Source organism: Drosophila navojoa, chromosome 5 (assembly GCF_054131105.1).
Source record: "Drosophila navojoa isolate 15081-1374.11 chromosome 5, UAZ_NAV_1.0, whole genome shotgun sequence".
Taxonomy (NCBI): Eukaryota; Metazoa; Arthropoda; class Insecta; order Diptera; family Drosophilidae; genus Drosophila; species Drosophila navojoa.
Genome location: NC_142893.1, coordinates 23019873 through 23042775, shown reverse-complemented (window position 1 = coordinate 23042775; position 22903 = coordinate 23019873). Strand labels below are relative to the sequence as shown.

The 22903-nt window shown below is 42.4% G+C and overlaps 1 protein-coding gene across 4 annotated transcripts in view; it reads right to left on the bottom strand.

Annotated features, from left to right (window-relative positions):
* mam (neurogenic protein mastermind) overlaps positions 1-22903 on the bottom strand; it is a 97469-nt gene that overhangs the window by 5626 nt on the left and 68940 nt on the right. For 3 of the 4 annotated variants that reach the window (XM_018104174.3, XM_018104175.3, XM_089261418.1), the window contains one exon: positions 20018-21967. In XM_018104174.3, the coding sequence (XP_017959663.1) occupies positions 20018-21967 (1950 nt within the window). Of the gene's footprint in view, positions 1-20017; positions 21968-22722; positions 22886-22903 lie in introns of those variants that run through there. The other variant, XM_018104178.3, reaches the window with a different exon arrangement.

Here is a 22903-nt window from a genome sequence, read left to right as displayed (position 1 = left end):
AGTCCCTCTTCCTGTTGCGCACTCCAGCCTCAGAGGCTTTCCAATTTGCATCAGTTTTGGGCATCTAGTGGAATTTGACTGGCTGAGCCAGAGTCAAAGATTTTGAGGCTAATTCCCGGACACGTCCTGGGCCGAGGTAGCACATTAAGGACCTGCCCGCCATCTACTCCACTTGCAGCTGTCATCCCTTGCGCAACGACTGTCAACACCAGCTACAGAGAGTGTGACAGGGGGTGGTGGGGGTTGGGCTTGAATGGAAGTCGGTTATTGCTGTGGGTGTTGCAGACATTGAGTCGACTGCTGAAGCTTATTATCAAGCACAGCTGCAGTCGCATTCGCATCCGCACTCGCATCCGCACTCGCATCCGCATCCGCATCCGCATCCGTGTCCCATTTGATGGCTAAGCTGGCAAACTTACACACAGCCAGACACTGACAGCCACAACACAACAACATTGAGGCATAAATCTTTTGGCACTTTTTCAGCGTCTACTTTAGCGGGTGTCCCCGGATCTTTAGCTTATGATTTCGATTCTGCTATTGCTTCTGCTTCAGCCCGTTCCTAGTTCATATTCATATTTGCAATTTATTTGTTAGTCGTGTGGAAGGGCACAGCACCACCAGGAAAGGGAGCTAAAGTGGGGTCAACTGCGTGGCGCATTCCAATGCCAAGTGCTGAGGCTCGTGTTGTTGCCAACTGAACTGTAAACTAGAGATGGGCGCGTGACAAAGCACGCTACATCGTTCAAATCAGTCATCATATATACATACATATATGTTGCATGTGAATGAAGTGCTGGAAAATCTAGTTTAACATACAAATATATGATGAATAATAAATACATATCACAGCTGTTCCATCTCTAGCTTGGCATATCGCTTAGTCCTGGCCAAACACCTTGTCTCTAGTTCTCGCACTCGTCCTCGTCCTCGCCCTCGCCCTCGTAGGCGTCCTCGTTCTTGTCCTTAGCCTCGTCTGTGTCCATGTCCGCGTCCACATCATTGTCAACTCTATATTCGAGCCGACGCGACGCATAGGCCAGCCAATAAATCTTGGCGACACGACTTCAACGTCGCAGTCGCAGTCGCAGTCGAAGTCGGCGGCGCAGTTGGCGTTGCTCTCGATGACCTCGCCTGGCTGTTGGTTTTTGGCGCACTAAGCAACTTTGTGGCCTCTCTGGCCATTGTTGTTGTAATTGCTTGTTGGTTTAATTTATTGCGTTTTTGTGGCACACGCATATGCACGGAGTCTGCGTGCGTGTGTCTGTGTGTGTGTGTGCGTGTGTATGGCATAAAGTACACTGATTAAAAGTCATGGACTCGCTGAGCTAATTGAAGTTTAGTGCCAACAGCAACAACAGCAGCCAACGCCAACTGTTGCCACAGCGGACAAGCTCCCAGCAGCCCACTATAGACACGCCCATCACCCCTCCACCTCTCCAGCCTCACCCAGCCTGCCGCCGCCTTTCATAAATCATTTGCATGCCACTGGCAAAAGGTGTGAAATGCGTTTGCAAGCGCCGCACGTGAATGCGTCTGCGGCAGCCCCTTTGATGAACAGCTGCGAATTCGCCTGCAAGCTGCACATTGCGTATACGCACTGTGTACTAAGATATTTTGTATGTTTATAAGAGAGGTTACATTTGCTGTCTCGTCTGCACATAATTAGCTATCCTGAGATCTCTTTTATCTATTAAACTTATATGAAAAAACTAAATATATAAAATTTCTTAACAGCTAAATGACTGGGATTTTAGTACATGTAACTTGATATGTTTGCCCTGAAATACACACCAGTAAATATTGATTCGAATATTGATGGTGATCACAATTTTTATTACGTAAAAATATACAATATTCACATATAATATATAGAGCTGGCTGCGCAATAAATAAATGAATATTCATTCATTCATATCAGAGGCCAGACTAATGCCAAATATTCATATTAAGGAGTAGAGTGCGACTCGCCCCTTGGGACATGCCTATATCAAAGTGAATGTTTGATCGATTTAATCAGAGCGGCGGCAGGTGAGTGAACAGCAGTGCATTCGCTCTGCTTCGCTTCGAGTAATTTACTTTAAAGAAATCCTTTGTAAGGACTCAATAACTAAGTCATTGGGCAAACAAAGTGGGCGAACATACTTTTACTAGCATACTTCGAGGCGCAGCTCGTGGTAACAACGGGCGGGGGAGGGGAAGAGGATGGGAGTGGGAGTGGAAGTAGATGTGGGTGGCAACACGAAGAACGACTTCATAAAACAAATCATTACAGCAGCTTTCATAAAAGGACAAACATGGGCACAGTCGAAGGACCAGGCTTAAGCCAGGGGAGAGCAGAGGTTAGAGGGTTGCGTGAGTGTGACTGGGTGTGTGTGTGTGTGTGTGTGTGTGTGTGTGTTAGCTGACGGGCAACGGGACTACATACATAAAATATCAATAAAAAAGTTTAAAGGTAACTGCGACGACTTGGCGCGAGCGTTTGGCGACGTAACCACGAACAGGAGCAGAGCCAGGAGCTGGAGCAGTAGAAGAAGCAGCAGGAGTCTCTCTTACTTTCTCTCTCTCTCTTTCTGTCTCTCATACTCTATGTAAGCCGTGCGCGTAAATCCTAAGCTATTACCCCAGCGCCGCCATATTGATTGCGCTGGAGACAAACCGGGCATCTCACACACAAGCCACACACCCACACACACACACATACACATACAGTGAGGACTCGTAAGCAGGAAATGCGCATTTGACAAGCCAAAAAGATTGCCGCATGTAGAGCGCGCGACCCTACCCCTACCCCAAGCAAAGGGACTGATATTTGAGCAGAGGGCAACTTGAATGCTGCTTGGATAGCCAGCCCAGTCATACGAAAGAGCAGCAGCAGGAGCAGGAGCAGGAGCAGGGGCTGTATGCCTTGCATATAGACTTGACAATGATATATGTGACTATGCCACATTGTGTGCTGCTGCTGCTACTGCGAGTGTGTGACATGTGTGTGTGTGTGTGTGTGTGCGTTGGGGTCGCTCTACAAAAAGAAATGAAACTTCAACTCAGCCTCGGGGGCTGTTCCGTCTTATTGGCCCCCATACACACACACTCAGCCACCCACACATACACATACACACGAAAACAGTTGACTAGTTGAAAACTGAGAACGCAACTGTACCAAACACAAATCAACACAATAACAAACTTGTTGCCCAGGCACTTAAAATAATTGAAAATGAATATGAGAAAAGCCAACCTATATAATGATATATGTATTTATCTAAGTTTCAAAGCATGACAACTGTTAATGCTGAGATTACAGAGTGATAATGGCTCAATGCGGCTTAACATGTAAATGCTCCCCATATGTTAGCTTTACTCCTAACAGCAGCACTGTCAGCAACAGAGTACTCTACAGCTTACAGTCTATGTTATGGTAACATATGTTCTCTATATTAACTTAACATAAGTTCAACAACCAATAACATGAAACTATAAACATCGAGATATTTATTTACAGACACTCAATCTGTTGCATCACAGATTTATAACAGATTTATATTAATCATATCAGCTCCACATAGAATTTCCCCCACAGATTGTAAGAAATAAGTTACATTTGAGTTACATTGAAGCTGGCAGCGATTCGCTTGGACTTCTTGAGCAGAGGACGAAGGATAATTGAAGTTGGTTTAAGTGCGCGCAGAAGGCAATTGAAACAAGCGAAGCAACAGCCGCCCACTCATCGAACGATGCACTTGGCAGCGGCCCAGCCCCGGAGTCAATGAAATTAGCAAAACGACGGCAGCCCCTGCAGCCCCCGTCCACTCAAGGGGAGAGACAACAGCCGCCACCCGATGCGAATTGCCTTTGCGCCGTTTTTCTTGATGTTTTCCCTTATTTGTTTTTCTCTTTGTTTTTGGCACTGAAGCCAAAAAATCTAAATGAAGCCAAGAGAATGTGTCGTCCTGGCCAGGACTCTGATGTTCCGGAGAAGGGACGCCGCAGCAAGCCGGGGGAAGCGACTCTGTCATTGGATATTTGTGTGACATAAACTAGCTGCTCCCGCTCCCAGCGCGTGTCCCCAACTCTGCCTCCGCCTCTGCAGGAGGTGCACGCGATATTTAACGAAATTTCTGACAGCGTCTAGTGAAGAGGGCGAGCGAGAAATACTGAATGTGAGAGACGCGGGAGAAATCTCATTTAGCGAGGCGTTAAAGCGAAGCGAATTTGATTTTTAATTGGCAATGACAGCCAAATGAGGAGCTGCGCACTAAAATGTTATTAGGCATAAGCTTTAATGCCATTTAGCGACTTAGTCTTTGGCAAATAGAATCGATGTGATTGGATGAATAGCAAAATAAAAGTTTGGAAAAATATCCTGATACTTGAAAAGCCAATAGAAAATTCGATCATTGATTGATTTAATTGCTATCGATTCTAGTTAGATTTTATTTCTACAGCTTGACTGGTCCCTTTAAAGAGAAATTTCACACTATATGATGGGATGATAGCTCAAAAGCTGACTGCTATCTACTACTATTTGATCAGTAATTTATCTGTTGTAATATTTCTGGCATTGATGACAAGTTTTTCTATACGGTGAAAGCTTGTCAATCAATTATACAATCAATCAGACAGCAGAAGCATTTCAATATGCTTTGACTCTGATATTTTAGAACTTATCTAGAACTATCTCTCGTGTCTCTACCCCCCAATCCACTCTTTCTTTCCCTTTGAGTCTTTCTCAAGTCCACACTTTTGTTTCCCTCAATCAGACAGTTAGCCAGGCTTTATGGATATTCTCTAGACTACATAACCATTCTCAATCGAATCTCTCGGGTAATTGCCAACTTTCATCAGGTCCAACGATAACAACAACAACAATAGCAACAAGCAGAGAAAAGCTGGCAAGTTTGAACGAGCGGTGAGTGGCCCAAAGGATTCGAGTAACAGGCTCGAGGGTAAATGTCAATATATGTATGAACACAAGAGAGAGGCAGCTAGAAGCACAGTTAGCAACAAGAGCAAAAGAGAGAGAGAGAAAGAGAGAGAGAGAGAGAGAGAGCGTGAGAGCAGTTCTCTATACATATGTGTGTGTGTGTGTGTGTGGGACAAACTTTTGATACAGTTGCAGTTAGCACACACAATGCAAGCGAACCCTTTGGCCCTCAATGCAGGGCACACAGTACAGACACAAAGCGCTCCCAATCTCAGTTACAAAACACAGCCCCCTATCCCCCACCTTAATGTGTGTGTGTGTGTGTGTGTGTGTGTGTGGTGCAGCATGTCAATGATCATAAATTAAACTTGCAATAATTATAAATTAAATTTTGGCATAAATGGGCATGAGAGCGCCATATGCAAAAAGCAAAGCAGGGGAACGGGGCACAGCAAGGGGAGCAACGGACCCCGCTTACACTAAAGAGCCCCCTTTCCCAAATGGGGCTGGTCTATTGAAGGCTATGGAGAGAGCGAGACAGAGTAGCAAAACATGCAACGTCTGCCCCGCCTCTAGCCACAAGTGAACTGTACTACATCACAGAGTGTAGTTGTGCATGTGCATGTGTGTGTGCACGTGTGTACGTGTGTGAGGGTGGCTAGGGAATTGTCCGCTTAAATCATTTGGGCCGCTTTGTGGGCCGTAGTGCATTCGATTTGTTACTTTGTTGGTTTAATTTAAAGTCCAGCTCATTGGACAACATGGTACAGAACACACACAGATGCACACACACACACGTACACGCACACAGGTACGCAACTGTAAAATTTATGAATCCATTTTAATGGATCCCTTGTCAAAGTTAATGGCCCCGTAACGAACAACCTGCAAATGACCCGGCAAAAGCTGCAAATAAATAAACGCACAAAAAGCTCAGACACTCAGTAAAGGCTGAGCTGATATACCATCCTCATTAGAAGATCAGGTAAATAATGTGGATGAACTATCAGTAAGCCCAACATCTTCTATATAACCAATCATTAGTCCATTCCATACTTCAATAGCGAGCAGTGAAACAATTTCCCAAAAATAGAGCAAGACTTCATCGATTTCAAGTAAAGTAAGATAGAAGGTATCTTTAGGATTCTAAGAATTTCATTCAAGTATTTTCGAAATAATTTACCAAAAACTTATTTTACATCGATTCCAAGAATTTTCATTCATTAAAATAAGTTTCAATTGGTGTATAAAACATTTCTAAAGGTATACAGAGTATCGCTTTGAGATAATTGGAATTATTACTAGCGGCTCTCTAAAATAAATGACTTGTTTGCTTTATATGAGGTAAGAATTAAGTTTAATTGAAAAAATTCTTCCCTCTAATTGGCTGAGAAACGGCTGAAAGTCATTTAACGATGCTCATTTATATATATCGCCATTGCGTGCCGTTCCTAATGAGCACGATAGTGAGAATGATAATGAGCTGAATGCAATTTCAATCTGTAATTGGCTTATGAGCGATCGCTGCATATTATCGTATGGATAGCAATATGATGACTATAGAAAATCTGTACACCTGCAAGCTGGTATAAAGAAGTGTACGTTTATCGCGGACTGCAGCGATAACGTTTTGATAATGGCTAATAAAGCTCGCTGAGGTGAGTCAGAGCTAAAGCATCCCATAGATAAAGCAGCTGCATGGCAACAACAAACAAATTGAAATCAAAATAGCATTGAGAAGAATTCTTCGCTGACTCGTGTGACTCGTGTGGCACAGCTGTGTGGCGACTGCAGCAGAGACACAGACTGAGGCAGAGAATGAAACAGAAACAGAAACAGAAACAGAGGCAGAGCTAAACAAACATCTGTGAGCATATTTCCCAGTAAGAAAAACGCCTAAGAAACGCGCGCGACTCGCGGCTGACTCACAGCGCGCTTTCTGGCTGCTATGCGATATTAAAATGCCAAGCGAAACGTGCCAAGTGCCCAGCGAAGGAGAAGAAGAAGCAACTAAATGCAATCCATAGCGAATGCAAGCGGAGCACGCGGAATGAGCGAGAGAGAGGGAGAGATGCATTTATAGAGTTTGCTAACGATTGAAATATTTGTCATCCAAAAAGATCTTGACGAAATTTTCTATGAATGATGCGTTCGATGTGTGTATAAGATGAAAATATAAGTACGTAAGTAGTATAAGTCATCAATATGATAAAATATGATTCGATAAAGCTCAAATAGGTGTCTGATAAGTCCATGAGCAATGGAATGATATATTTTTCAGCAGTCATAGGAAATTATTTAAGTATTAAAGAAAATAGGATCAAAGATCCAATCAAATAAGATTTATAAATTAGAAAACTAATGTATGTATAACATAAATGAAATTTAAGATCAAATCAAACAGTAAAGTATGTAAATGTGTATAAGCTTATAGTAGTATAAATGCAATTATAATTACGAAGGGAGAATTCGTAATTAGATTGCTGAGCGTTGGTTTATTTTCAGAAAAAAGAGTCATAGAACATATGGAAAATATATTAAATAATTCGTAAAAGTCAGCAGTATAAGCAGTATATATTTCAAATATATCACTTAGCACTTAGTTAAATAAAGCAAACAATATGTCTAATTAAATCTATCGATCTCCCAAGGCTTCAGTTGAATATGGCAAATTTCATTGACATATTGAGAGCATCCATTTGCCCGTTGTCAATTCGAATTTGCGCTTCTGTTTTCCTCAATTTGGCAATGGCGAAAAAGTTCAACATTCGTTAATTTTATTTACACGCACTTTCCAAATAGTCGCTGCAAAAAGCGTGCAAATAGCAGCAGAAATCCGAAATGGAAACGCAACAGCAAACTCGGGTTGCAGATACACGCAGCTAAAATTATTGCGCCAAATGAAAGCCCAATGGCCCAACTTTTACTGAAAATTCACAAATGAGGCGGGGAGAGCCAGAGGGAGAGAGAGAGAGAGAGAGAACGAAATGGCCAACAAATCGAATCGAATCGCATCAAATTTTCTACCTTTGGTTTTTGCTGTTGATGCATTTAAAAATTGGTTGGTAAAATTTTCGCCTTGATTCACACTAAATGCAAATGACTTCAAAAGTGGGCGTGACACCGAAAAATCAATGAACATTTTACCAAAGCAGAGGCATAAAAATCCATTTAGCCAAATCCCAACCAAACGGCAATCGTTAAAGTTAATTACTTAATTTATTTGCCCAACCGCAGCAGCAGCTGACAAAGGGTTTCCAATTGCTGCTGCTGCTGCCGCTGCTGATGCATTAAAATAATAAACAATTAATAATAATAAAAGCAAACAAAACATTTGGCAAGCCACAAATGCGACAGGCTAAACAAAAACATGGCCCGTCGTCAAATAAAAAATAAAGAGACTACCACGAATTAAGCCCCACCTCTCAGCTAAGCCTCGGCTCGTGTGCTTATTGCGCTGCCCAACTATCTGGCCATAAACATAAAGATACCCTGTGAATGCCCCCAACGTTATTTTACTAGCAAAAAAGCCATTAGAGAGTCGTATAACTCGGAGAATAATCTTGCATTCCTCTGCTCTTTTCTTGTTCCCGCCAACTACCTTAATTGCTTTTATGTATTCTGCTTTAATTCAAAGTCTTCTCTTTTCTCCTTTTTTGTACTTTCGGTAAACTTCAACAGACTTCCCAATTTTAATGTAATGTGAATATCGATTGACTTGGTTTTCCTATATAGGACATTTCCTGGCTTCCGCCTGGCAATGCAATTTTTAAACTGTGAACCTTCGGACCAGTGCATTCATAAGTATTTTACTTATATTTCATCATCTATTAGACAAACGCGTCTACAAACTGAAGGCCAGTGTGGCCAACATGCTTTGCTCATTCCAATGCTTTCCATAACCATAATACCCTTTCCTAATATACAGTCTAAACTCCCGCTTTTCTTTCCCCTCTTCCAATCTTCCAAAGTTAAAGTTGATCTCTGATATCTAAGAACAGATAACTCTTCTCATCGTTCGCCGCTCTCTCTCTCAACTTCTCCCCTTTGCATAGACACACTCTCACCTCGCCTTTTGAGTTAGGGTATTTATCAACACTTTCTAGTCGTGTCCAACTCGTGTCGACCATTTACATTTTCAATTACTTTGCGCTAGGACTTTGAAGTGACGAGCGTCAGACACGCACCTGTCCACCTGTTTCCAGCCCTGCCCCCACACCCGTCTCCACTCATCCTCCTCCTCCTGCTTATTCTCCAACCTTTCAGACAGCCTTCTATAGTGTGTGCCACGCCTTGTGTTGTGGGCCATCTCGTTAGCTGGTTTAGTGCCTTGGTCACAGTTTTTGGGTCGTATTGTTGCCTGGCAAAAGATCAAAAGTGCGCCTAGACGAAGACAGACAATATAAAATTACACATACGCCGCGTTGGCCAGGTGGGTTAACTGGTTAGTTGAATCAACTAACCAGAGCCACCCGCTCACCCCCCGTCCAGTTGTTTGTTGTGGTTATATTAGAGCCCTTTGTGTGTGTCCTTTTATACTTTTAATTACAGACTATGGCGTAGTCCTTGTCACGTGGACTAAGGGGAGACTTTCCGCTTATGTTTCTGTGTCTAGTTGCGTCCGCCCTCATTTTCACATCCTTCATTTTATTGCAATGGAAATTTGTCAGCAGTTCCTTAAATATTTTTGCCATATGACTTAATTACTTTACTGTTGGGGCCACATACTCAAAGGTGGGGGGTACAGAGTGGGAAGCGCTGTATAAAGCGAGTTCTCTTCTCCTCTCTATCCTCGTTATTTTTATTGATTTTCCTCGGTGACATTTTTTGCAGTCGCTGCCGTCGCTTATTGTGCCGCACTCCTTGAACTATTTTTAAACGCCAGTTAATTGCGTTTAATGATGTCACAACTTCACATGACTTCCAAAGCCCATTTAACTCAACAAAAAATATCGCTCTATTTAAGTACACAGCTCCATATTAATAATAATGATTATGGCAGCTGCCGCACTAGAAAGCCTTCGAATTCATTTTTGCTTGCCTGCATTTTTAGAAAGCTTTCTCTCGAGCATAGGGTGTACAACGAAAACAGAACAAAACATAGCCTACTTTATTATAGTTGGATCTAGGTCGGATAATACGTTATGCATAAAATAGTTTCAACCTGGTATCACGAGCATTCTACATCTTACACCTCAGAAAATATGTTTATTCATTTGGATTAACTATTTACTATGCAACAATGGGCAGAACTATATATTGTACATCATCCGGTCTATCAATATTACATTAATATTTTTAATAAGGATGCATTGCCTTAGCATTCCTCTAGCCTCTTTCCTATCTTCTCTAGCTGAGGCTTGCTATTCATCAAGACTCTAAACAGAACAGTTATTTTCTATTTGAATGATTCATATTAAGAAATTATTCCAATTTTTTAAATTTCGAATATTGTATGCTTTCCTCACTTCATCATAAACGATTTGTAGTAAACAGAAATGTTTTATTTATGCTAATGAGGCTGTATAGATTCAGTAAAATTTATTTTATGATTTACACAGCTAATTATGAGATATCAAAAAGTGAAAGAGCAGCGGCCGAGTATGCGAACATTAGAGAACAGACTCGGCACACTGGATGCCCATTTTCGGTTCACTCTTTTGAGATAATTTCTTTAACATAATCTCTATAGTTGAGCTAAAGTTTTGTGCGTGATTATAATGCGGGGAGTCGGATTGTCGAGGGAGGCAATAAAACAGGCAACTGCTTGACCACTGCTCAGCCAGAAAGAGAGAGAGAGAGAGAGAGGGACAGAGCGAGAGCGAGAGGCTGAGACTCACACCTAAACGCCCCGATTGTTGTTGAAAAAGTTATTAATTTGATTAAGTGACTGTTAGGCAAAATTGTGGGCTAGGGGCTGGGGGCACGGCCAGTGTAGGGTGTAGAGTGTGGCCAGGTCAGACATATTTATGAGCAACTACACAGAGCAACAGATTGTGCGTTCTGTTCACGAAATGAGTTTTGCCGTTTTGCTGCTCTGACACGTTGCGTATACGCAATATGGCCATTAAATTGCGCCCTTTAATGTTTCGTTATTTCATTTGGCTTGTAAGTGTAAAATTCTGTGACAACAGGCAACAAATTTTAATGGAATTTCAAATGGTCTGTGTGTATGGGGTGTTTGTTTTTGCCCACTCTCTCTAAATCTTTAACTAAGTCTCTCTCATCTCTCTCTTCTCCCTCTCTCTCGCTCTGAATGAATGAATCTCTCTGTGTTAAAATGTGCACTTGACCGTGACTCAACCCGTTCGTTTGTCTGGCGAGTGCCTGCCTTTGACAGTTGCATAAAATGAAACGATTTTTATTATTTGCATGCTTTACACACACACACACACTCACACGCACACACACTCGCTTACCTAGACATTTTACATGAATTTCTGTCTGGAGTGGCATGAAATTTAAACAAATTGTGCAAACACTTTTCGATAACTCCTTCTCTCTCTCTCACTCTCTATCTATCTCTCTATTCCTCTGCCTCTTTATCTGTTTGGCTCTTTGCTCTTTTGGTTTGGGGCCAAAAATAAATAAAAACTAATTTGAATATTCAACTGCAGCCGTTGATAAGAAACTTTGTGCCTAAACAAATGCGACTGTAACTTACAAATAAGTCCGAACTGGGTACAGACAGTGAAACATCAACAGTCACTTAGTTGTTCTAGACTGTTAAATACTCTGATCATGGATCAAGAAGAAGCAAAGTAAGGCAGATAGAAATGGTTCGATTTGACCTATGCATTTATAGCTGTATTCTGTTAATATAAAATTCTTCAAGAACTGGAATACATTTTTTAACGTTTTGGCTTAAACTCTTCTAAAAGTATTAAAGAGTTTTTATTTGAATTAAAGTACATTCCATTAATACGAAGAAGTTCTTTTTAGCGCGGGGCTTTTGATCTTAATTCGACTGTAACATAAACTGATAAAGAATAAATAAAACTCGGAATATAAAGTCTTGCTCACACACGAATGCAGAGAAAGAAAGAGAGAAAGAGACAAAAAACAGAAGCTAGCAAAACATTTTGTAAATCTTTTGGCAAACGGCTCGAAAGCTCGAGCTGAAATCGCTTTTTATGCCTGGCAGCCTATAAATATGCGACGTGAGCTGTTTGCAGAGCGAATACGCACACACACACACATACAGAAGTACAACAACTACACACACACACACGCACAGACGCGTCCACTCGGAGGAAGTTGAGCTCGAGGAGCTGCAAAAAGTGTTGCATACCTTTGCGCGTCCGTCGCGTCGATTTGTCTGCTCGCAGCGAGATTAGAAAAATTAAGCCAGGCAGAGAACCAAATAAAAAGAGAGAGAGAGAGAGAGAGGAAGAGAGATGGAGAGAGGGCGAAATGGCGACAAGAAATTATAGAAAGTTAAATGTAAAACCTGAGCAGCTCGCTCGCCAAGAAGTTGCTACATTTTCAAATAATATCCATTAAAATAGATTAAAAACTGAAATATTTATATATGGATATAAATGTATGTATATGCATAGTATATACATGTATATGGATGTGTGCGTGCGTAAGTGTGGCGCGATGAATATGTATGGATAATGCCCCAAGGGGCACGCAGTGCCTGCCACCTGGCGAAGGTGAAAGTATGAAAAGTACTTGCCACTTGCCACGCTTTACGCTCAACATCCTCGTTGTCGCTGCGTTGTTATATGAAGCAGATTACATGGCATAATAATCACAACACACATACAGACAAGCACACGCACACGCACACGCACACACATGCACATACACATACATTCGCCCGATAGATAAATGCGGCAAAACAGGGGCCAACTAGGGGTTAAGCACACGCGCAAATATTAAATTTTATGCCACGCACCAACGAATGAAGCAAACTCAACCAGTTGCCCCTTGCTCTATTAAATATATATAAGTGTATATTTATACATATATATGTATGTATGTGTATATATGAGAGTTAAGCTAGAAAGTCGAAGTGGCTGTCCACTGTCCAGTTGAAGGCTGCAGTTGGCAAAACAAAGGAAGAAACTAACTTTTGACAAGGTAAAAATCATTTTTCAGGCAGAATAGGGAAATATAACGAAATAGGGAAATCAAATGCAAAGTGAATATCGAAAAATAGTTGATTTTATGTGTTACAGCATAATAAAACTAAATACATGATGATATATATTATGCAATATATACACATAATATACAAAATAAATTTTTTATAGAAGAAAGACTTCAGAGAAGGGTTTGTGTACGTATAGCTCAATCTCTTGGCTTGCGACGAAATCAAATAATTTCGCGCATCATATTTCAAGCTTCATTGCTTAATCTGGCCCGTCCATCCTCGCCTCACCGCATCCGCTCTTATTTTGCTACTCAATGTGCCCCTCGGGCAGCGATTGCAGCGCATCAACCCTGCTAAATTGATTGAAACGCAGCGCGAGCTGATGAAAATATTACGAAACTTCTAGCCAAAACGAAGAGGAATAAGTAAGAACAACGTTGCAGCTGAGTGCAACCGACTGCTCAATACTCGCCGCGTGTTGCAATGCAAGTAGAAATGTGGGTCGAGCTGGTAACTATGAGAGAGATATCGGATCACGCACCGAGAATATATTCGTGTATACATATTTTGCCCAGTCTTACGAGCAGTTCCAAAAGGTACAAAATATTGGCTTTTATGATGTGCCTACGATATAACTATACCCACATTTTAGTTAATATAATAGATATACAATAGTAACTAAACATTTGCCATTTTTATACTCAAAACATGTTAATATTTAATAAACTATCTACAATTGTATGTTCTAGATTTAACATATCTGAATTGAATTTTTGTGACCCAACCAATATAGCCTTTTCACCTCGTGACTCAGTATAAAAATGAAAAGTCAAAGACGAAGCAGCCGCAGCAGCAGCAACAGCAAAAGTAACCAAACAAAAAGAAAACAAATTTTAGCAAATGTTGCGTTGCGCAAAAAAAAAAAAAAATATATATATATATATATATAAATAAATAAAAAAGAAAAATAAAGTAAGGTAGGAGGAAAACCCCATCATGTAACTTGGCGTTCCCTCTAAACCTAAGCCAGCTACCGTTACCATTACAGTTACCGTTACTGTTACAGTTAGCGGCCCCTACCAGGCGAATGGGAATATAAAAGGTAAATAATGTGACCTTTGAGAGCATCAAATGCGTTGTGTAATGCTGGCCTAAAACAAAATGCGAAACTGGCAGAGGTCCTTGCGGCTCATCGTTTGATAGGATGTGCCGAAGTGCGGGTAACCCCACCCCAGCCCCAGCCCCCTGTACACACAAAAGCAACTAGCGCGTGCCCCATGCCGTTTGGCCTGCCAGCCGCTTTGAATTATGAATGCAACATGGCGATGGCAACCCTGGCATAGATTTTATGGCAAGCCGGAGCGACTGCTGCTGCTGTTGCTGCTGCTGCTGCTGTTTGTTGCTCTTGCTGCTCCAGTTCGTAATTTGTTGTTAAACTTTCAGCCATAAATATTTCAGGTGATGCTCCAACAACAAATTAGTGCCAAAGTTTCGGATTAGCCGCCGCCCCAATCAATTGTGAGGCATTGAGCTCCATTAAGACTAAAGACAGATACCTTTGCATAACTTTACAATAATCCGCGACTCAAATCGCTTCGCTGGACAGACGGCAAGCGGGCAAATAAGAGGGATGGGCAGGGGGAGGGCAGCAGGCAGCAAAGGTAAGGGCGGCCTGTTGCCACCACTCAACGACATAACAAACGAATTATGTCACGAGTTTGTTAAACGATTCGAATGTTTTCCTGTAAGGCTTCGGCCCTAGCTGGCAGCCCGACAGCTCCCGACAAGCAGCCGCCCGCCCAGTCGAAAAGCCAGCTGAAAGACAGCCAAAGCATTCCAATACCTCGCACAGCAGGCAGGCAACAATGGGGTATATATGATATCACTTTTCTATATATGTACCTAATTTTAATCAAGCCAACCTTTTCGATATCCCTTTCATTAATTTTGTTTCTAACTCTAAAATTCTGTTTCTTCATATCATATCTTTGCCTTTTTATAGAGTATGTGCCTAGTCAGGTCAGCTGTGTCGCCGTTGTACCCACTTCGTCTTCCTGCCTTGGCGCCGGCGCAAACGAATCTCGATTCGACTTTCTCGTCGCGTCGCCTCGCGCCCCGTCTCGTCTCGTCTCTGCTTGGACTCAATTCATTTTGACTCGTTTTGCGGGGCTTTTGTGCTCAATTCTTGAGTTGGACATTTCGTTGTTGCTGTTGCTTTTCTTTTGTTTACTTTTTTTTTTTTTTTTTTTGGTCTTTAGATCTGTTACGTTATATGGTTATAAATTATTTATTGCCCCCGATGATACAGCACAGCAAGGCATTATAAGGGCCATTTTCCTTTTGCCATCTCGCCGTTTCCCCATTTGCCATTTGCCATTTTGTTGTCTTCGGGCGAGGAAGCTCTCGAATCGCAACTTCATTAAGTCGACTGCGGCGAGTGTCGTAAAAATCAGGCACTCTTTTAAACACTCCCCCGACCCCGACCCGACCGCGCGTAAGCCCCATTCCCACACGGCCCCACCTACCGCACAGCTGCACCCCTTCAAAAATATAATTTCCGCACATTTTCACGTTTCGCACATTTCCGTTGCATACTTTTGTGCGCCCGAACATTTTCATGTTGTTCTTATGCCCGAATAGTCTATATATGTATATGTACATAAAGTCCTGCATTATTTGTATTTTATACAAATTCTTTTTGCTAGTTGATGTTGTTGTTGTTGTTGTGCTTTTGGTGTTTTGTTGGGGTTCCGTTTGTAGCTGGCATTTTAACGAGTTAATGCAGGACATGCAAATGTGAACATTCTGAATTCATTGAACTTTTACACGACGACCCAACGCCAAAGACAACAACACCAACACCAACACCAACACCAAACCGACGCCAACATCGCTGTCGCAGTCGTTGCCATCGTGTGGCTTCGTTAACATCGACGCCAACTGCGCCGTCGAGTTGTTAGCAGAGCGAATGGGTGAGGGAGCAGAGGCAGAGAGTCAGACGCTTAGCCAGTTAGAGCATATTGACTGAGCAGAGTCGAAGCTGTTGTGCCCTACAGAACACACATATTTCATCATAAGAGTTCTATCCTATCTACACTTTTATATTATTTTCACAGATAAGCATATATAATTTTTTATTAGGGCTACAGATTGTATTTAAAATTAATAATTATTGTAAATAAAAAAGTTATTCTATTTTAGAATAGCAATATTTTTTTTAATAGAAACATGAGACTTGTCTACTATATTTGAAATAATACTTGGTAGAGTATTAAAATGCCTAAGTACACAAACAATTCAACTGGACAACATCAAACTATTTGATTGTAGTTGAGAAGTAGACGACATGAAAGTATGAGAGAGTGACTGAGAGAGAGAGAGAGAGAGAGAGAGAGAGAGAGAGAGAGAGAGAGAGATAGAGCGAACTAGTACTTAAAGAGTCTGACAAACAGTTCATATCATATTTCAATTTATAAATTATACAATTCATAATTCCTTCGTTATTTCATCTATTTTCAAATTCCAAAAAATATGAAAACGTAAGTCTGGCTTAGCTAAAAGCTAACGAGCGAATATTTGCAACTTACACCAAAAGTTCGGCAAGTGTTAGACGCGTCAGACGCTGCCATAAATAATTGAAAAGTCGGCATATCAATGGAGGGACATCAAATATTCTGTTTTGAGCCAGTTATTCAAATTACATTTATTCATTCTGCTTTCTTTGCATATGATTTAAGATTTCTTTGGCCATTATTATGCACTTGCACCCTTTCCGCTCTTCGTATCTCTGCCTCTCGCTCGCTCAGCCTCTGCTCATCCCTTTCTCTCGGCTGTGCGCTTGGACCTCTGAAAAGCTCGTTAGGCAAATATTTACCACCTAGATTTATTTTCATTTCATTTGTGAGCTATTTTTTATTGTCTCTCTCCCTCTTATTCTCTCTCACTCAGTCTGTGTATTTCTCGTCCTCTTTCTATCACTCTTCGCTGCTGTGGTTGGCTTTGCCACTCTTTGTTGTAATATTTATTGTACATTTTACATTTTACACGCTGCGTGTTCATTTCTTGCACTCGAGTGTGTGTGTTTTTTTTTTTTTTTTTTTTATTCATTCTGGGCTCTTCTTATTGTGAATCCTGCTACCCTGTCGAAGTGCTTTGTTTTTCGGGGGTTGCCCGGGGCCATTCGTGGGCTCTTAATGAGTCCTATGCAAATATATCGTTAGACCCAAGTGTGTATACGTGTTGACTTGAGCCTTTCATTCGACCAGAAGATAAGACGCAGCCTTTCCCTCAAGTCAATGGGAGGGGTTTCACAATACCCCCTCATCCGACTCAGCTGGACGCTAATGCACAGCAGCAGCTCTACAATTTGGGCTTGGGGTTGTCCAGAGGGTCCAGGTCTTCAACTAAACCAAATTTCAATCTCAATCGTCAACAAGTTTTTGCCAATCTGCTTCGCTTGGCTCTCCACTTGCACAACTATTTCTATGTGCATGCAGGGGGTGCTGGCCGGAGGATGGGTGGATGTGAAGCCGAGGGGGGACTAGTTCAGTGAGCTTCGTAATGCATGAACAAAATTCATGGGAAAACTTGAGCTTGGACCAGAGACTCGAATCCTGTGCCTTGGACTGGCCAAAGCGCAGAACGGAAATTTCAACCGTGTCCTTTCGCAATGGCAAAGCCAAAAGCAACAACAACAACTACTATAACATCAGCAACAACAATTTGAGCACCCAACGAGTTGTTCGCTCCTCGTTTTTTTTTTTTTTTTTTGGTTTTTTTTTGGCTCTTTTCTGATGAAAACTACTCAGCGACATGAAACTTAACTTAAAAAGTTTTGCACTTTCATTTTGTAAATGAAATGTTGTTGTTGTTGTTGTTGTTGTTGTTGCTGCTACTGTTGTTGTAGCTGTGCTATGAAATAACAGGAAAACAATTTGGAACGGATAATGAATATGGGTTAGGTAGGGCATGTGCCATGGCTGAATATAAGAATATCATTTGAGTGAAGAGCTGCTGTAATGAGACTCTCGAAAAAGAGGAAGAGTACGTGAGAGCGAGAGAACGAGAGAGGCAGGAGAGTGACTGGACGAAGAGAAGGGCGAGAGAGTGGCATAGTCAGTCCGAAAAATGAGGTCCTGCATAAAGTGCACACAAAAGATGTTTGCACTGTTGGAAATATGCATTAAGATACTTGTGAATAAAGCCGTGTGAATAACATTAGACGATTTGAATACGGCTTGCGGTTGCGGCTACATATCTTTGAAAAGTTAAACCTAAGTGGATTGAATCACTGACGAAAGGCAAACTGTGCATGGCAGGAGAATAAAGCAAAGTTAATAGTGAATACAAGTATTCACTAAGCTAACCGAATGCAAATATAAGTCAAATAATGTGAATGATATAGCATTAATTTCAATTAATATTGGTATGAACACGTGAATACATTCATGAGTGCAACAAAAGTAATTGTTGTATTCATTCAGCCAATATACAGATGGAAAAAAATCGGGAATATATAATAATTAAATGTGAATACATTCATGGATGCAGGTCAAATACTCAAAATTAAAGAAATTCATAAGTAAGCCAGAAACAGACTAAATCGAGTGAGTGAATTTATAAATAGTTTAAGTAAATACATCTAATATATGTCCAAAGTGAATAATGGGTATAAGCGAGAAAATGATTTGATTACACTTATGAGTGCATTTGTAAATACTTAAAAAATACAAATGATAAATGTCAGAGCTGAAAAATACTTCCACAATATTCACATTATGTATTCACAAATTCATAGTACTCACAAACTACTAATTGGATAGAGTACATTCACTTTGAATAAATTCTGAATAAACAATGATTCATAGCATTCACAAGTAACCAAGTGGATATATTCCACCAGGATATATTCCAACAGAATATATTCTAATATGGAATTTAGTTGGACGCTAATCAATGAGTATGAATATGGTACACTTCAAGTGAATACCTGAGTGTACCCATTAAATGAATCGCCCAAGTACCTATGCTTCGCTGTGAGTACGCAATCATAAAGATTGTGTATCAGTAATTACATATTTTATTCATAGAGGAGTGCGGCACAGGTATTCAAAGCGATTAACTACAATTTGGCACGCCTGCAGGGCCAATTGCCAACGGAAATGAGAGTCTGCGTGGGCTGGAGCGGCGGGGCTGGCGGACGGAGCAAAGTCAACGAAAGGACGAGCTGACCAACAACTACTCTATCATCTTTTTGCTGGCCAGCAACAGCAGAAATGGAGCAACAGCAGCAGCAGCAGCAGCAAGCAGAAAGCAGAACTATTAATGTTTTATTTTCACTGTTAGCACGTAATGAAAATGGCGCACATGGCTGCAGCCCTTGCTCAAGCGCTGGCGCAGATCCGGCTAACGGTGCTGCCGCTGCCGCTGCTGCTGCTGCTGCCCGACGGGACACGAGCAACAAACTGAAGCCGAACGCCAGCTCGACTGACAATTTTATGAACAGATGTGTGGTAAAATTAATGGACAGAGATAAACTTAAACAGCTTAAGGGAGGGCTATGCACCAGCGTGGCCCACACGCTGAGAGCGCGAGAGTCAGTGAGTGAGAGCGAGTGAGTGTATTTGTGAGTGAAACTTGAGTGCGATTCGCACACGGAGCCAAAGCAACCCCCGAAAGCTGAGTGGCTGGCGGGCGTCTAGCTCCACTGACTTTTTGTATGTCAATTGAGTGAGTGCTTATGCTCGAAACTTTACACTTGGCGCGAGGGCAGCGCAGTCGACGTTGGCGTCGCTGCTGGGATTTCATTTTCGTTTTTTTTCTTGCCTGCTCGTCAAAGCTGTTGACTTCGTTACGCTGTTAACTTAAATATGCATGGGAAATTTACATGCGTGTCAAAGGTATTAAGTAGCTATATATTGCTGGCTAAGCAGGTGGGGTGTTCATATGTAAATATGTTTGTATATATGTCTGTGTATTTGGATTACACTCACCTGGATGCCGTGCGAGCCGCCGCCTTGTTGGCTGATGTGCAACTGCTGCGTTTGCTTCATTTGCAGCGTTGTTGTTGTGGCCTGCTGCTGCTGCTGTTGTTGTTGTTGTTGCTGTTGCTGTTGCGTTGCATTGCCTGCATTACCAGCATTGGCATTGGACTGCGGGCCGCGTGGCGGCGGCTGCTGCTGTTGTTGTTGCTGCTGCTGCTGCGGCGGCGCCTGATTGCCTTGGGGGCCGCCGCGAGGCGGGCAGTTGAGGAAGTTGGCGTTGGCGTTTTGATTGCTGAATGGCGAGTATTGTTGCTGTTGCTGCTGCAACTGTTGCTGCTGCTGCGGCGTCGGCACCTGTTGCTGCTGCTGCTGCTTGGCAAAGTTGCCCGCTCCGCCCATGGGTACGCCCATTTTGGGACCATTGGGATGTTGTTGCTGTTGCTGCTGTGCATGGTGCTGCTGCTGTTGCTGCTGCATTGCCTGCTGCTGCTGCAGCCGCTTGAGATCGAAATCGTTTTGTGAGGAATAGAAGAGCTCCTGCTTGATATCCAAAAAGTTCTGCTGCACATTGACGCCGCCTCCCGGCCCCTTCTGATGGAACTGTGGCGGCAAGTGCTGCTGCTGCTGCGGCTGCTGTTGCTGCGGCTGCTGCTGTTGCTGCTGCCCAGGATTGGGACCCATCGAAAAGTCATTGGTAAAGCCACCGCCATAGTCGTTGTAGCGCATCTGGCCATGCTGCTGCTGCGGCTGCTGCTGTTGCTGCTGTTGTTGTTGCTGTTGCTGCTGCTGCATATTGTGAGGTGGGCGTGGAAAGCCGGCCATGCCGCCCATTGCGCTCTTGTGCTGATGCTGCTCGGCCATCTGCTTGAGCGTCTGCGCCGCGAGCGAGTGCTCCGACATGAGTCCGCCCGGCCCGGTGTTGCCGCCAGCAGCGGGGTTGTTGTTGCCGGCATTGTTGTTGCCATTGGGGAATCCAACGCCTGGTCGCATTTTCATCGACTGCGGGTCGAGACCTAGTCCAACACCGAAGCCGCCAAAGCCATGACCCAAGCCCGACTCGCTCTTCACGTTCAAGCTGTTGATCAGATCCTGCGCGTTGGGCGGCTCCACTTTGATGCCATCTTCCGTTTTGATATCGAGCAGCTGCTTCTCCTCAAAGCCGTCGAGGAAACTGGGATTGAAGTCCTGCAGATTGTTGATGAGATCCTTGAAGGTGTCATTGTTCTCGGAGTTGTCATCGCCCAGCAGCTCCGGAAAGCCCGGAAACTGTCCATTCGCGCCATCCTTGTCCAACGAGCCCAAGTCGGGAAAATCGTGGTCCGGCTCTCGCTTGCACTCGACCAGATTGGCCAAGTTGCCCAGGGCGGATTTCTGCTGGGCAGACATCATGTTGGGCACCATTCCGACGCCGCCGGGTCCTGTGGGCATGCCGGCGCCGCCGCCGCCAGGACCCCCGCCGCCACGCCCATTATTTCCAAGGCCACCCAGACCGCCGCCTTGTTGCTGCTGCTGTTGCTGATGATGTTGTTGCTGCTGCTGCTGATGTTGCTGCTGCTGATGCTGCTGATGTTGTTGATGTTGCTGATGTTGTTGCTGCTGCTGCTGCTGCTGTTGCTGGTCGACACCAGGTTCGCTCTTGACAGAGGTGTTGGTCAGCGCCTTCACTGTGACATTCGTGCTAATCTGCTGCGGCTGCGAATTGGCCGCCGAGGTGGTGAACTCCAGCTGCTGGACGATTTCCACAGAGAATTTCGTTAGATTCTCTGAGCCGCCGCCGCCGACGCCGCCAGAGCTGCTGCTGTTGTTGTTATTGTTGTTGTTGCTGCTGCTATTATTGTTGTTATTATTGCTGCTGTTGTTATTGTTGTTGTTGTTGTTATTGGGAAACTTGTGCGGCGGTTCAAAGTTGTCGGGGCCATTGTCAACATCGTCCGCTGAACGTTTTAGGATTTTTTGTTGCTGCAAATGAGAAGAGCACAACGATGAAGAAGAAAGACAGAAAAAATGATTTTAAAAATAAATAAAATATATGTATTAAATATTTTATTAAATATTTTAAATAATTTGTAAATAGATGTACATATATGATGTATGCCAAAACTTTGCGTGGCAGGATAGTTCAAGTATCCAAATGATATATTTATCCTCTTTCTTTCACATTGAAATGGACCTGTGAGCAATCATCTATCATTACTATCTCACTCTTCTTTTCTCGTTTCTCTCCTTTGAATTTGGGGTTTCCTATCTTTCATTGTCTTTTCTGTTTCTTCTCTTTCGATTACACGACTTCGATTTTTATTAATTTCTCGTCACCGCCATTCTTCTGTTTTCTTTTATTTTCTTATCAATATCTTTTTCTTCTCGTTCGATCTCTATTTGTTCCCTTTAATTATTATTTTTCGCCTTATTCCACTTATATTTCTTTGTTTCTCTTTCTCCTTACTTTCTCTACTCTTCTCTTTTTACTTCAAACCAGTCATTGTATTAGTAATGTCTAAATTAACCATTAATTACAAGTGAATTAGTCAAATTGATTGAGAATCATACCTATTGCCTATCAGTCAGTCAGTCAATTAGCCCAATAATCAATCAATCAGTAGGGAATAATACTTTCAAGTCAGAGGATAAGTACTATCCAAGTACATTGTAAAAAACATTATAATTAGCTAACTTAATGTACAAAATATGTAAATATAATTATATTTAGTGCTTACCCAAATATTCATAGATATAGTTTTTAGTTATAATGCGCGATTAGGCAAAGATTATTTGTATTTAGATACAGTTCTACAGCAAGAATTGAGGTTAGGCTGAGTTTTAGTTTGGAAGTCTTTGTTTTGAGAGATAACTGTTGATCACTTATAGGAGGCGTTTAGCATACAGTTAAGACTTGAT